The sequence below is a fragment of the Copadichromis virginalis genome, linkage group LG10 (genome assembly GCF_057382275.1).
Source record: "Copadichromis virginalis isolate Kocher_CV1m ecotype Utaka linkage group LG10, C_Virginalis_male_GT1.1, whole genome shotgun sequence".
Taxonomy (NCBI): Eukaryota; Metazoa; Chordata; class Actinopteri; order Cichliformes; family Cichlidae; genus Copadichromis; species Copadichromis virginalis.
In genome coordinates, this window is record NC_140627.1 from 24,318,426 (window position 1) to 24,333,143 (window position 14,718).

The 14,718-nt window shown below is 42.6% G+C and overlaps 1 protein-coding gene across 4 annotated transcripts in view; it reads left to right on the forward strand.

Moving 5' to 3' along the window:
• Positions 1–9,231, forward strand: part of rapgef6 (Rap guanine nucleotide exchange factor (GEF) 6) — a 135,373-nt gene extending 126,142 nt beyond the window's left edge. For all 4 annotated transcript variants that reach the window (XM_085470770.1, XM_085470766.1, XM_085470769.1 and 1 more), the window contains 7 exons: positions 233–406; positions 728–874; positions 1,060–1,176; positions 2,737–3,001; positions 5,491–6,020; positions 6,919–7,275; positions 7,398–9,231. In XM_085470770.1, the coding sequence (XP_085326896.1) occupies positions 233–406; positions 728–874; positions 1,060–1,176; positions 2,737–3,001; positions 5,491–6,020; positions 6,919–7,275; positions 7,398–7,420 (1,613 nt within the window). In that variant the 3' untranslated portion in view covers positions 7,421–9,231. The remainder of the gene's footprint in view (positions 1–232; positions 407–727; positions 875–1,059; positions 1,177–2,736; positions 3,002–5,490; positions 6,021–6,918; positions 7,276–7,397) is intronic.
• Positions 9,232–14,718: the final 5,487 nt, after the last annotated feature.

A 14,718-nucleotide genomic window follows, 5' to 3' on the forward strand; every position in this document is an offset into this window, starting at 1 on the left:
GTCCTGCACTGCCATCTAGTGGATTTTGGTAATGTTGTCAAAAATAGCAGGATTATTGGTTAGTATCATCGATTTTGGTACTTTTCTTGGTATAGGTAACTAAAGGTTCAAATAAAAAGCCCACATCAGATGTCGATCTAAACATCATTATTGCTTTATTACACTGGCTTCATGTTGGATGCAGTTTTGCCTGTTTATGACATTATTTTTTGTCACTTTCTTGTGATTTTAGTGTCTAAGAATTTGAATGAGAGGCGATCCACTAAGTCAGATATGTCTCCAGTCTCGCTGCGGTCAACTCTGCCCTCCGGAAAAACACAAAACAGGGTGTCACAAGTCCTACAGGTCCAGGTCCCACTGAACCCTCTACGAAAGAAGAGCACTGCCAAGGACATAGCCTCACTTAGTGAGTACATGCCTGTTTTATTTCTCATTAGGCCATGTAATGTAACTTTTTATCATCATGTAGGAACTTTACTTTTCAATAGACTTTTGTGTTTCAAAGATTAATAAGTGACTAGTTTTATGGTTATTGTAAAGTTGCAGTCGTGCACAAAATTCAAAATGATTTCAAACTTGTTTCTGAGAAAACAGTCGGGTTGTCGTCTTATTTATTTAAAGCAAAGACAGAAAGAAATGTCACATTTCTGTGTTCTGTATTATATGAAGTGTAACCAAATCCCTGGTTTGGCGACTTTCGTGACCTTTTATTTTCTCTCTTCTTCAGATTCCAACTCACCTCAGGTGGTTAAGAAACCACCAGTGAACTCGTCAGAGGAGTGGAGCACAAAGAGAACATGTGACGACACAGTTTCCACCATCTCCTCTCTTCACTCGAGCCCCACGGTGTCACCTCAGGGCTCCCCGCGCAAAGGTTTGCAACCAAAACCGTTTCTTGCTTCCTTTTTTTTTACCCTGTTTGCTTTTTATCCACTTCAGATAATCTTACTGATTTAAGATATTAGTGTGGTTTGATTAGACTTAACATGCATGAATAATAAATTTTTAATTTGTGTTTTCTGGGTTTCATCTCTTCTATCGTTGCCTTTTTTTAAATAGTGGGAGGTGTGGCAAAGTCCCAGAACTCCAGCCAGATGAACTTGTCGGGATCTTCATCGTCGCTGACCAGCGAAGCTAGCTCAAAGGCCACCGTCAGTCTGCGCAGCTACGGCATAGGTGGGACTCTCCTCCAAAAGAGGATCCTATTGATGACCAAGCAGAGTAGCCAAGAGAGTTGGAGGGAGAGAGAAAAAGAGGAAAAGATGCTGGAAGAGACAGAGGCAGTTCAGAGAGGCTTGTTCCACTCATCAGAGCAAAGGAAAGGGAGATCCAGGCAGCAGAGCAGCCAGGGTGCACAGGCAGATGCAGGGCTAACGTCACTGAGGGTAAGAGGAGGGAGTCCAGCCCCAAAAAGGAAAAGGATTGATGGAGATCATCCTGCGGTCCAAAGTGACTCTCCATACAGTTTTCCAACTCCATTTTCCCAGTCTCCTTTAATGAGACACACACCCCCAGAGTCCCCCATAAGGAGGAGGCTAATGTCACCATTCAGGATACTGAGGAAAAGGAGTCAGTCCAGGGAGAGGCCAGCAGCAGTCAGCCCACACCTGAACAGTAGGGAGGAAACAGCAGAGCGTATGTCCTCCTCACCTCAGGATGAGACACGAGGGCAGACAGAGCAGAGAGCCAGGAGATCAGTCAGCCCTAACCCCTTCCTCTGGCTGTGCAGGGACAGAGACTCCAGGAGAAAGACCCTCTAACAGACATCACGTTGAGACAGTTATAGCAAAAACAGTAAAGAGAAGGGACACAGTGGTATTTGAGAGAGACTTTTGTTGTTGTTGATGATTTGCATTTATTAAGAGTCCATCATATTAAAAAAAAGCATTTTCTTTTTAAAGTACAAGTGTTGCTTGAGAGCTTCAGATCCACCGTGAGTCACAGAGATGTGACGCCTGAGAGTTTTCGCTGTGAATACTTGAAGAAGACGATGCGACACAGATAGGAAAGAGTACATCTGAGGCTGTAACAGCAGATGGAAAAAGCATTTCAGTGTGTTCTCGCAACTCTCCCGACATTTTTTATTCATGGGTTAAAGCTATGAATTATTGTGTTAAAGCTGTTTGGATGTCACCGAGCAGCCGACAGTCATGTTTGTCGCTGTGAAACATTCTTCGTTCCCGAATTTGAATTTTAAAATGATTAAATTTATTCTTCGTTTTTGGTTGACAAGTTGTAGGCTCTGTTTTTGGTATATGGATTTCTTCTGTGGCGTGCAGCATTTTAATTGTAATGTTCATTTAGTTTCCCGACAGTCAGTTTATTTGTTTTTTGTGATATAAAGTTTAAACTATGAACCCACCCCCTCCCACAAGTGTGTGTTTCACAGTCATTTCTACACAATTCATAGTCTCAGTCTACAAATAACACAAACAACAGCCTCACGCTTTCTGATAGTGTTTGTGATTTCGGCGTCACCGAAATTTAAAGTCGTCTCTTCACAGTCGTCTCTTTGTCTTCCTCAGGATGCAGTCACTCACTAAAGAGAGCATCATTTGTGTACAGTGCACATTAACACTGCCGTACTTTGGCTGCAGTAATCGGCATTGCAACCCAGTAAAATGATCTGCATTTGTACCACTGCACTCAGCTTTTGTTTAAAAGTCTCTGTTCAGTTTTAATAAAAATTTAGCTTAACCTCCAAAATGTAAATATCTGAAACGCTCCTCTGTCCAGGTTATGCCCTCCTACCGCCCGGTAAAGCTGACAACCTGTCGGACTCGAGTCACAGCGAGATCTCCTCCCGCTCCAGTATCTGTTCGGTCGACTCTGTGCCTGCTCCTGGGCCTGATGACCGATGTAATAGCAGCAACAGGACCTGTATGACTACTACTGCCACTATTGCTACTACAACGTCTCCTGCAATAGCTACCGCGGTTCCTGAGAGCGCAGCAGGAATGCATTCCCACGTAAATGCTGATTACAGCCAGCCCAGCACAAGGTAATTTGGCTTCAGTTTAGTTTGTCTAATCTGTCTGATTAATTCTTTAGATTACATTTAAGAAGTGCTTTTATTTTGATAGGATAGACTGACAAGATAGTTTTGTTGTTTTGCACTTTGCATAATACAAGGACTGATTATGATTCCTATCGTATACTGACTGGATGTTTGATAAGGCCTAAGTAACACAGGCCTAGAGACCCGTGAGCAACCCCCCTGGCAATCTCTGGTTGCTAGGGAAACATGTATATTCTCCAAGTAGTTGCTGGAGGCTGCTGGTAATGGATAGGTCAAATTGGTTGCAAGGAGCTATACGGTGCACCAAAAAACTTCCTTGTCACTGCTTTGGTGGCTAGCAGGTTGCTAGACAAGATGGCAACTTGTCTGCAAACACCCGCCAACTACTTGCTGAGCAGTAGTGAAACTTGCGTGAGGTGATTCCCAAACCACAACTCAACGCAAGTAGTTTGCAGGTATTTACACCAAACAGTGTTGAAAACATATTTTCCTATCAAACTGTGTGTTGCCTGGAATTACAGACGGGTCTCGACGCCTGTGTGACTTGCACGTTGTTCACATTTTGAAGCCTTGGAGTTAGCATTATGGCTATTGCTGTCTCGGTTGTAGTATCTGGGCACAAGACCTAATTCTGGCCAGCTTCATTAGCTGGATGCATCTGTAGATTGTTTGGGTGTTTTGCACAGACACAAAGTAACTCACCAAAGCTGTTAGTACAAATAACCACTCAGCACGCCATCTCATTTGCCAGATAATTACCTTAAAAAGCATCAACACCGCGAACATGGTTAAGAGGTCCAGTTCAGTGACTCCAATTAGCTGATGTGAAGCTGAGGAGTCTTGCACACACCACCTGGTACTCAAACAGCCAATGTGCAATAGATAAAACTTATGGCCTTAATAACATTTAAATGGGTTAAATATAATTTAAAAAGCATGCGCTCGACATTAGTGAGAACAGTAGCTATAGAGATGAGGCTGTGAGTATGTTTATTCCTGTTCAGTGCTGAGAACTTGTACTCTTTACCCCTTGAAAGCCTACAAGGAGCAACACCTGAAGCTCTTAAGTTCTGAACTGAGAGGTTTCTGTCACATTTCAGGACTTATTAAATGAACAAAATGACCGGGCTTGAATCAGACGTTAGTGAGAGTGGTCTCTGCCTCTTCAGCTACTCTTGGAAAACCCAGAAATGGTTGTCAAACCATATTGATTGAGCTATGCAGAGGCGTCAAAACTCACCATTGAAGGTACAGGGGCGGTCGCTAAATGTCATCTTTATGAGGAAAGAGTTAACATGGGAGTCTACGCCCAAGCTGACTCGCTTTTGGAGCCAGCTTTTTGAACAGGAACATTTTGCACCAGGCGACCAAAATGCAAGCAAATATTTTTATAAGGCACGTGTCAGAAACCTCGCCGTTCGACACACACGCACAGACACACGCTGTCTGCTGCCACCTTTTCAGCAAGCTGGATTCCAATAACGTCCTTCCCTCATTAAACAGGAAGCTCTAAAACACAGCGGGTTTTTATTAGCATCCCACATTTACTGACCTCCTCTCTCCTCCTCTTCTCTATTAACAGCGTATCGGTTTCTACGCGGGCGGCTTTTTAATCTGGCCGAGTTAACAACACGGCTTTTTTTTTATTGTCTGCTGTTTGTTTATTATTCCTCCATGATCGGGCCATTGTGTCTCATAAAGAGGAGACTCAATAACCTGTGTCCCCGCTCTGGTAATATATTACCTCGGCAGCCTCGTCGTATAACACGCACCTGTTTTATGAAATATGGCTCGGTTTCATTGAGTGGCTTGTTTTGTCCAGTAAAACAGTGTCAGTGAATGAAAACAAACAAAGTAGGTGAAGAGGAAAAGTTTATGTTTCGCTTTGAGCCAGGCTGCAGGGAAACGTTGTCATATTCTTTGTGATTTTTGCGTGTGCAGAATCAAAGCTGATTTTACCGACATCATTATAAAAACAAAGAGTGCGGTTTGTGATCTGTGTAACCTTGAACTTCATCCTTTGTCCATTTGTCTTTCGTGCTGGTGATCTTCTGACCGAGGTGCCCTTCAGCGGTGTTTTATGGTTGATGAACCTCCTTTGTCCTCTCCTGTCGCCCCTCCCTTCTTCCCTCTCGCTTTCTTGTCGCTTCATTTCGGTATGACTTACCTCCACCTTTACCACCACTCAACAGTCCTGCGCAACAGACTATATTTTATTGACTATTTTTACACAGGCCGGTTTTTCTACACTGTAGTCGTGATTGCCACGCAGGCGTTCTGCAAATGCGGTTTGAAATGACAAGTATGCCAAGTTACACATTTATATAAATGTATTTTATTATGTAAAATAAGAGTATTTGAACTGGTAATAGGAGGTGGATAGGTACTGTTATTCACAGGGGCACGAAACATCAATCAGAGCTGGTATTTGTGCTGATTTTCATCTGTGTATTACTCTCGTTCATCTACAGCGGTTCCTCGTCAGCTCGGGGATACCCGACGCGAGCCTCCACCTTCACTTCTTCCATCTCGACAGAGGAGCTGACCCACGACCACACCTCTCTGGACTCGGTGGCCGACAGCGGGCGCGGCAGCTGGACGTCCTGCTCCTCCAACTCCCACGACTCCTTCCAGAGCCTCCCCACCTCCTCCTGCCGGCCCTGGGACCACGGCATCCACGGCCACCCGCTTGCTCTGTCCCACTTCAAGCACACGCAGATGACCCGGCCGATAGCGGAGGCCGAGGCTGCCGGGCCCGTGTGGGCGAGCGACGGCGGTGCCAGGCAGCACTCCAGAGACTCGAGTTCAGACCTGTCCAATCAGTGCCGGCAGAGCTGGGCGTCGTCCGGCTCGCTCTCGGACACCTACGAGGGGAATTACGGGACGATAAAGCGGCGAAACACCTCGGAGCACCCCTCCTCACCAGCCAAAGAGGAAGGAGGGCAAAGCACAGACCCTGCCTACAAAACGGTGACATCAAGCACAGAGAAGGGCCTGATAGGTGAGGGAACAGCTTGCGAGTTTGATTCCCTGTAAACACAGCACAGAGTAGCAGTGGTCAGGAGAAAAAGTTGAGAAAAAGAAGAAAATACGCTCTGCCATCCTAGATTTGCTTGTGAGGTTATAGACTTTGATTTTTTTTCCCCCAAATCTGTCTTGGTGCCAAACCATATTTTGATTTAAGCTCCAGTAAACAGCTTGAATTTGCTGCACTTTGATAAGAATGAGTCCGAGCTCATTCTTATCACTGTTAGCTTTCTATCCTCTCCAGAGTCAATTCCTCTTTTTGGATCTCCTCCTGTGCTAACACGATAGCCATTTACTATCATAAGGATAGCAAAACGTCTTTTTTAAGCAATTTTTAGGACAGATTTTGAGTCGTTGGTGTGGATTTTAATTGACAGCAACTGTGACAATCGATTAATCGTTCTAGTCGGCCTCTGTCGCCTGCATCACCTCAAATGTGAGAATTTGCTATTTCTTTTCTTGGCTCACAATAAATATCAGATCATCACGATGGGCATTTTCACTGTTATAAGAACCAAGCGATTAATCGATTGATCTGGGAATAACCGACAAACTAATCAGTGCTGAAGTCAGTTCTCAGTTGCAGTTCCAGTTCTGTCTGTATTCTGCAGCCATCCATCTCATCTGTTGTGTTTTCCTTTTCATTTTTGACACACTGTGGTGCATGTGTAGCTGCCTGTTGTGTTGGTGACATCGCATTGATTTAATTTTCCCATTATTATTTTTTCTTTTGTTTTTACCCTCTGCACACCCTCCCCCCCTCTCCCCGGCGACCTTTTCGCCTCCTCCTCTCACTCCTCATCCCTCGTCCCCCCCCTCTTTTCTTCGGTCCATCCCCACCCTTTTTCTTTTTGATCTCCACCTGCATCCAGTGTATTGTGTCACCTCCCCTGCCAAGGATGAGCGTTACCGAGCTCCCCCTCCCACCCCTCCAGGCTACCAGGGCCTGGCCCTGGGGGACCTCGGCCTCGCAGACGGAGTAATAGGTGGGCCAGGAGGGCACGTCCCCAGGCCTCCTCACCTCAAACCTCCGGACTACAGCGTGGCGTTGCAGAGGAGCAAACTCCTGCAGAGCCCCGGAGCTGCCGGCAGTCTGGCTGAGGCACGCAGGCTGGCGGGTAACCTTCACCTGCAACACCAAGACGCACGGACAGCCGGGTCCACGCCGGGCCACTCCAGACCGCCAAGCATCTGCCACCCGCCACAGGATCTGGCTGACAGTGAGGATGGTAGGAAACTAATCAGAATTGATTCTTTTCTGTAGAAAAGAATTGCAAAGACATCATGTGATAGAGAGATTTTAGGCTACAATGTGAACATGAGGTATATATATTTATCTTCTCTTTTCCAGATGAGCAAGTCTCAGCGGTGTAACGGCACAAACCGACGGACCAAGTCGTGTTGATCCGGCTTTGGACTAAGCCAGTCAGCTGGTTGCCGTCAACTGTCAGAGCACATCGTCCAAGCCCCTCCCAAGGCCCCTTGTGACGTCACCGCAGACCACTCGTGAACCTGGCCAGTCACTCAGGTGACCCCTGTCCAACTCCCGGGACTCACAAGCACCTCTTTTTAAACTCGTTTCAGAAATCAAAAGAAGAAAACAGAGACTTTGGATACTTTTTAAAAACTCTGTACAAAGCAGAAAGGCGCTGTGATGGGATCACGCCGCCGTAGATGGACTTAAAAAAACCCAACAAAATAAAAGAAGGAAAGAGTGACAATAGAGACGTGTCGTGCGACGAAGTCAGCCTCCTCAGAGACGGACCGTGTACCTCCATTTTGCGCTTCAAGCTCACTTTTTGTGTTGTTGTTGATTTTTTTCTTTAAATTAAAATCTTGTACAGTGGTTTAGATTATTTTTTTTGTAAAAGTGTTCATTTTTCTTCTTTAAGTTGCATCTCTGAGCTTTTATGCGAGGATGGTGAGGACAAAAAGGGACGGAAAGTAGTCAGCAGCGTCGTGGACAAACATGAACTCACGGGGGTGTTTTCTCTTTTTTTTGTGGCTCTGCTCATTTTATTTTGACGTTTGCAAGATTGTCGTCCGCTCCAATGGAGATGAATGTGAAACAAAGAGACAAGCTTTGGCACTGATGATATTAATTTACGCATGTGACACCAGATTCCACATGAACAAAGCAAATGCACAAAAAACCCCGAATAAAAATACACAGAACAGTTGCAGTACTTAAACTTCGACTGCATCAGAGGTCAGAAAAGCCCCTCAGGAGCCCGTTGCCTTTTTCTTTCCCACGCTCCCTCCTTAGGTGGTGAAAAATGAGAAATCAAACCCGCGGAACAACGGAAGGCACGTCTGTTCATGTTTAGCGCTTATTGTAGTTTGCTGAGCTTTACAGGGGGAAAAAAGACAAACTGCAGATCTCAGTGGCTGCGTGTTGCACTCCCCACCGCCAGCCGCTTCTCTTACTGCTTGTTTAGTCTGTCGCGAGGTACTTTAGCGGCATGCTGCCTCCTGGATGTTCTATAAAAACTGTATCATAACTTGATTCTAATGAGCTGAAGAACAAATGACTTGCTGCTTACCGTAGAATAATAAAAATGTGTTGTTATTTAATTGCAGCAGCTATAATAAAATGATAAATTAGCACTGTGTGGCCACACGATTTGCATGCATACATATATATATATATATATATATATATGCACACACACCAAAATCACGCTGGTGTGCATAAAGACAGTGTTTACACCAGTGCTTACACATTTTGTTTACAGTGTTTATTAGACTAGTTGTCTATTGAATTACAAGCTGAGTGTTAGTGCAAACACTCCAGGTTCGGCCGACCTTGTAAATGTGTTAATAATGCAGCAGGAATATGCAGATGCAGCATAAATTTGGATTATGTGCTCACAGTGTACCTCTTGTCTCTCATCTTTGTTTTTGTTTTTTTGTTCTTTTGTTTTCTTCCTATTTAAAAGCGCGAGTGTCGCAAACAAGTCGGCGAATATTTTAAGGCGTAGCTCGCACCTTCATTCTGTGTCCATAGTGTGTTTTGTAGACTATTTAAAGAGGATGTGCTTGAAAATTGTCTATTTGTATTGAAAACAAGAAGCAAATTTGTACATGCAAACGAAAAATGTTTTGGTTTTTTTAAATTTGTGCTTTGATTTTTTTCCTCCGCAGTTCGGCAGGGGTGTAACTGGAATTAGATGCTCTTCTCCTTCTGCTGTTTGTCGCACGCTCTGTGACGCTTCTTTTGTTTTGCCACACAAAGACTTGAAATGATTGATGCTAATATACATAAACACACACACACACACACGGCATATACATACGAAAGTATACATATATATTTTTTGTTGTTTCTTTGCCATAAATTAATGTTATGATGACAGAAGAGTCGTGTATAAAGGCTATTTTTGAATATTTTGTTATGAGAAATAACACAAGGTGGTGATTGCCCTGTTTTTTCTTCTTTTTCAGCCGGGCAGGAGTCTTTTAAGGAATTTTTATTTTCTCCCCTCTGTTTTTTGTTTTGTTTTGTTTTTTGAAGTGCCATTTCTGCTCTTTCAGTTTAATTGCTGCTGTGTTTTGGGATATGGCTGTCTGTGTGTGAGTGTGTGTGTTGTGGAATTATATATTTGTGAGGCTGGGATCAACATTTTTTTTTAAATCTTTTTTTTTTTTAAATATATATTTTATTTTTTTTTATTTTTTTAAATAAAAAATAAAATAAAATATATATTTGTGAGGCTGGGATCAACATTTTTTTTTAAATCCCATTTCCATTCAGTCTGGGATGCTGCACATAAGGACAAACTCAACAAAAGCCCTTCTTAGTTTGCGGTTTTGCTTTGATTGCTTCTGCCTGCAGAAAGGTGGCCCCCTTGTGAGTCTCTCGCTGCCAGTTTCACGACACGAGGCGAGTTCTTTCCCTCTCAGACACGATGATTGAGGGTTTTTTTGTTATAATATTCCTCTCTGTTTGAATTGAACTGAACAAGCTCTGCTGTGACGCCTTGTGTGGTGTAGGGTCTCTCAGCCCCGTCAGCTCAGCAGGACTTTAAACTTTTAACCCTCTCTCCTCACTTTACTCACTCGGCTCCTCTAATGGATTTCCCTCCACTGCTCAAGAGCACCTACTGTGACCCTCACCCGGGTTCCTTTTTCTTTGAAACTTTGAAACAGACTGTCAGAAACTGACTGCTCTCTTTTTTCACCTTTTTTTTTTTTTTTTTTTTTTTTTTGCACAAGATCCCTGAGATTCTTAACCACAAATCAGTATTATTGTTCACCATTGATTTTTTTTTTTTTTAAATCACAACAGCAGCTTGTATTACTGCCAATAGTTTTCCAAAATGATACAAATGGCTAGATTTCAATAAAAAAGCATCTCAGTGCTCCTAATTGCATAAAACTGGAGGAAGGCACATGCCACCTCCTTCACCTGGAAATACCCCTCATCGTTTTAGCCCCGCCCCCACCTCGTCTCCTGCTGTGGAATGCAATAAGAGAGATGTGAATGTGTTTTATGTCGACGTCTTTTGGCATTACAGCAGAAATGCACAACAATAAGCTTAAATGTGGTGAGTGAGCTGCACAATCTGTACAAAGAGGTATTAACTCGGTCTGTGGCTTAAAGTTTGCTTTTGTCTCACACTTAATAGCTGTTGTAACTTATGTCTTTTAGAAAGACAACTTGATTTTGCTTGTACGCTTTTTATGTATTTTTTACAAGTGTAAATAGTTGTTCTATTTTTGTTTAAGAGAATGTTTAAAAAAGGAAGAATATGAATTTGGACAATGAATAAAATGTTAAGAAAGAATTGTGCATTTTCTTTTTGGCACTGAAAAGTTACAATAGACATCACACCCTTAAGGTCTTCCAAACTGCACTACATCTCCTAAGAGCCCACTCAACAGTTGTTCAGGTATTTCACTCTGGTAAGATTTAACAGGATCAAGCCAAATGCAGCTACGGTAATATTTTTGGTGTAGGTTCCACCTTCTTTTGTACTTGACCCGACCTCTCCTAGTGCTGCTCAGATGTCCTTGCTGCTTCTCGGCCTTCTGCTGCGTTAAGCACTCCATCAGATGTGAGCAGGGCAGAGAGCAAGTTCCTTTTATTACTCATTAAAGGTTTAGTGTCACACAGAGGTGCGTGCTGGTTTTTATTGATTTATTTTGATACTGTAGTGGTCTGCGTCTTTGAGAATTCAGCTCAGAAGATAATTAACTTGTAAAGCACAGTAGCTGAAAAGCACTACGAGGTGGTGCCTCGCTTCCTTTCAGTTACGTTTAGATCAGCATCTACACTCGCTGGCCATGTCTGCTGCTTGTTAAAGCAAACGTCTAATCAGCCAATCCCACAGCAGCACCTCGACGCATTTAGGCTTGTAGAGATGGTCAAGTTATGTGCTCAAGTTCAAACAGAGCATCAACATAGAGATAAGTTGATTTGCGTGACTTTGAAAACGGCTTGGTTCTTAGTGCCTTACGGGCAGAATCTGCTGATCTTCTGGGATTTTCTTGTATAAACGTCTCTAGTGTTTACAGAGAATAGTCTGAGAAACAAAGTATCCTGTGAGCAGCAATTTTCTGAGTGAGAATAGTTTGATGACAGAGGTCAGACTGCAGGAAGGCAACATTAATTAAAATAACCACTTGTTACAAACCATTATAGAGGAAGAGCATCTCTAAACAAAAATCATGTCCCATCAACTGAATTTACCAAAGGTGGACTCCAATCAGGTTGTAGAACCGTCTGATCAGTGGAAACAGGATGCACCTGAGCTCAATTTGAGTGTCAAGGCTGTGAACACTGGTGTTCATGTTATATAGTTTTGTTTTTTAATTTTTAATCAATTTACAAGAGTTTCAAGCAATCTTTTTTCACTTTGTCATTAGAGGGTATTCTGGCCAGAATTTTGAGATGAAAAATAAAGTTAATCCATTGAAATAGGGTGTAAGATGAAAAAAAACAAGTGAAAAGTTGTGATTTCTTTCAGTAGAAAGAAAGGATAAATAGGTTCACTTTTATGACCAAAAAGGACAAATTCAAGTGATGCTGGGTAAACTTTTGCTTCTGTGATAAAGTTAGAATGATGCGTAATGGAGACGGGGTTAGCCTGGCGGGAGGAAAAGTGTGTTGACCAGCATGTTCAAAGAGCTCAACTCGCCACTTCAGAGAGAATATTCCACAACTACAAGAAAAGTGAAAGTTCAGCTTCAAGAGGGATTCAGCTAGAAATGAGCTGGTAAAATTACACACAGCTTCAATTATACATCACAAAAGGGCGAAAGAGGCAGGGAAATAAATGTGGAAAAAACGGGGAATACTGGGTCTTGAAATAAGTGTGGCCTGCATGCACGTGCTCTGGTGTGTGTGTGTGTGTGTGTGTGTGTGTCACACCTCTCCTCTGTTTTGACTTTGAAGTTGTGACTTTGTCGGCAGAGGAAGCCAAAAGCAGGAGGTGGGAAAACTGAAACTTTACCACCTGAGGGTTGTGCGCACACATGGGGGTGGCTTTTAGCATATTCCTGTCTAAATGAAAATTTGTGAAGCAAAACAGTTTGGAAAATATTCTGTCACCTGTACAGTCTCAGCACTGCCCTTGAGCATGTCTATATGTGTGTGTGTGTGTGTGCACGCGCATTTTCTCTCACATACATAAATGAAAAATAAGTTGGATTTCCTCGTGAGTCATCAACCTTTCATGTCTTGTTTTTTCTGCATGTTTGCTTAAATAAACTGTTCATATGTCCAACTTTTTTTTTTTTTTTAATATCTTCAAATAACCTTCTCTCCACTAACTTTGAGGCCTTAAAGGAGGGACTTCCTGTCCCTCTTTCAGGACCTCTGTCTCGAAAGAGGCAAAAAGTAGTTTATCATGAACAGTTTGCAATGCAGATCTATGTACGGAACCAGTAGCAGAGTAGGAGTCGATGCCCTCGGGAAAAAGTTAAATAGGTAAACATTTTATGTTGATTTATTACAGTTATCAATTCAATTACTGAATGGTAATAGGTGAAACTGTTGATTTTGTGATGAGTATGTGTTATCATATATCTGATGTTCCCCTTATTTGTCCAAGATATATTTTTCCCAGGGGAAATGATAATGGCTAATCAACCAATCAAATAAATTTACCATTATATCATTTTAATATATTCTTAGTTTGTTACCAGTACTTACCAGGAAAAAATAAATTTTGCTGGAATTCAATGAGCTTTTTGGATAGCTAGGTGCTTGATTTTTAAACAAAAAGAGGTATGTCGAATCCTTTTGTCTATATAGTGTATAATTAATCTTTTGAACCAGTGTCGAGGATTTAGTCGCTCACTGCATTTCACAGGTTAATGTGTGCAAACTGGCTTTCAGTTATCACGTCGAAGTCATGAGGATGGAGGCCTTGACCTTCAACAGCTCAAGCATGCTACTGGCGGTGACATCATGCTTGAAATCTTAGACACTTAATTGTTAATCAGTCACTGCAGAAAGGTTTTACCGTGACAGGGAGTTTACACCACCACCAGAGCTTATAAAGCTCCTCTCACAGGCTCAGAACGTCACATATTATTGTTATGTGAAGGACCTTGTTAGCATGTGTTGGTCCACTGTTGCAGAGGTTTGATGGGCTACAGTAAAATTTAATCAAAGGTCAGTGAATAATCAGCAATTTTCTGTCTGAAAGGAGGCAACATGCAGCAGGGTCGTCGCCATATTTCACCTTCTTGTTCTTCACCTGCTCAGACATCAAGCATATAAATTCATTCCTCATAAATCTTGTGCTTTCGCCAGAATCATGCTCGATTTTATTTTCAGATATATGTATTTCATCTGCTACCTTTCTTTTTTTGATTCCGCTTCTACCGCAAAGGTGAGATTCTGCTCAATTAGCAGCTTCTCCCGTTGATCGCTCGTGAGACCTCGACCTGTGTGTTAACGAACTTCGTGCAATAAAGCCTCATGTTTCATAATGAAGACACGAAAATAAATATCTGACAGTTACAGTTTCACAAAATTCAAAAGAGAAGGGGAAAAGTCTACACTGCCGGACCATTCAAGGAGCTCTGCGTCACGTTTTGAGGTGGCGCTCTCCAGGGTCGCTTTGGCCATTTGTCATCGGTCCTCAAGGCATTGTGCAGCTTGTAAAAAGGGTTAAGGTCAGTGTCCTTGCATCTCACTGTCCTCAGCAATGTCAGCAGTGCAGCACAGATAAATGACCTGACAAGCCCGCAGACTGTAACCCAGTGTTTAAAAGGTCACAAGTAATCCGTCAAGCCCCCCTAACCCTTTTTTATTATCCAATTTACCTCTTTCATGACATTCAGGCGCTGGTGTGGTTTACTCGAAACCTCCTGAGGTGAAATGTTCACTCTTGATGCTCACCTCAGACTTGGCGCTGTTATGCCCCACTTTTTAAACTTCTCAAATCAACAAATAAAAGAGCTATTCAGAATATAACAATGTGGCATATGGTCCGACTGATCCTCCAAAAAATCCTCCCCTTTTTTCTTGAAACACAAGATTTTCTAAATCCCTCGCACAGCTGCAGCCTCTTTAACACCCAGAAGGAGCTTTTAAATATTTTATTTCAATATGCAAGTTTCATCTGATATTACAGCGCAGCTGTAACTATTATGTATTCTTCATCTACAAGCATTATACAGCCTTCCCTGTTTTATATTTCTGAAGATAAAAGCAGGAA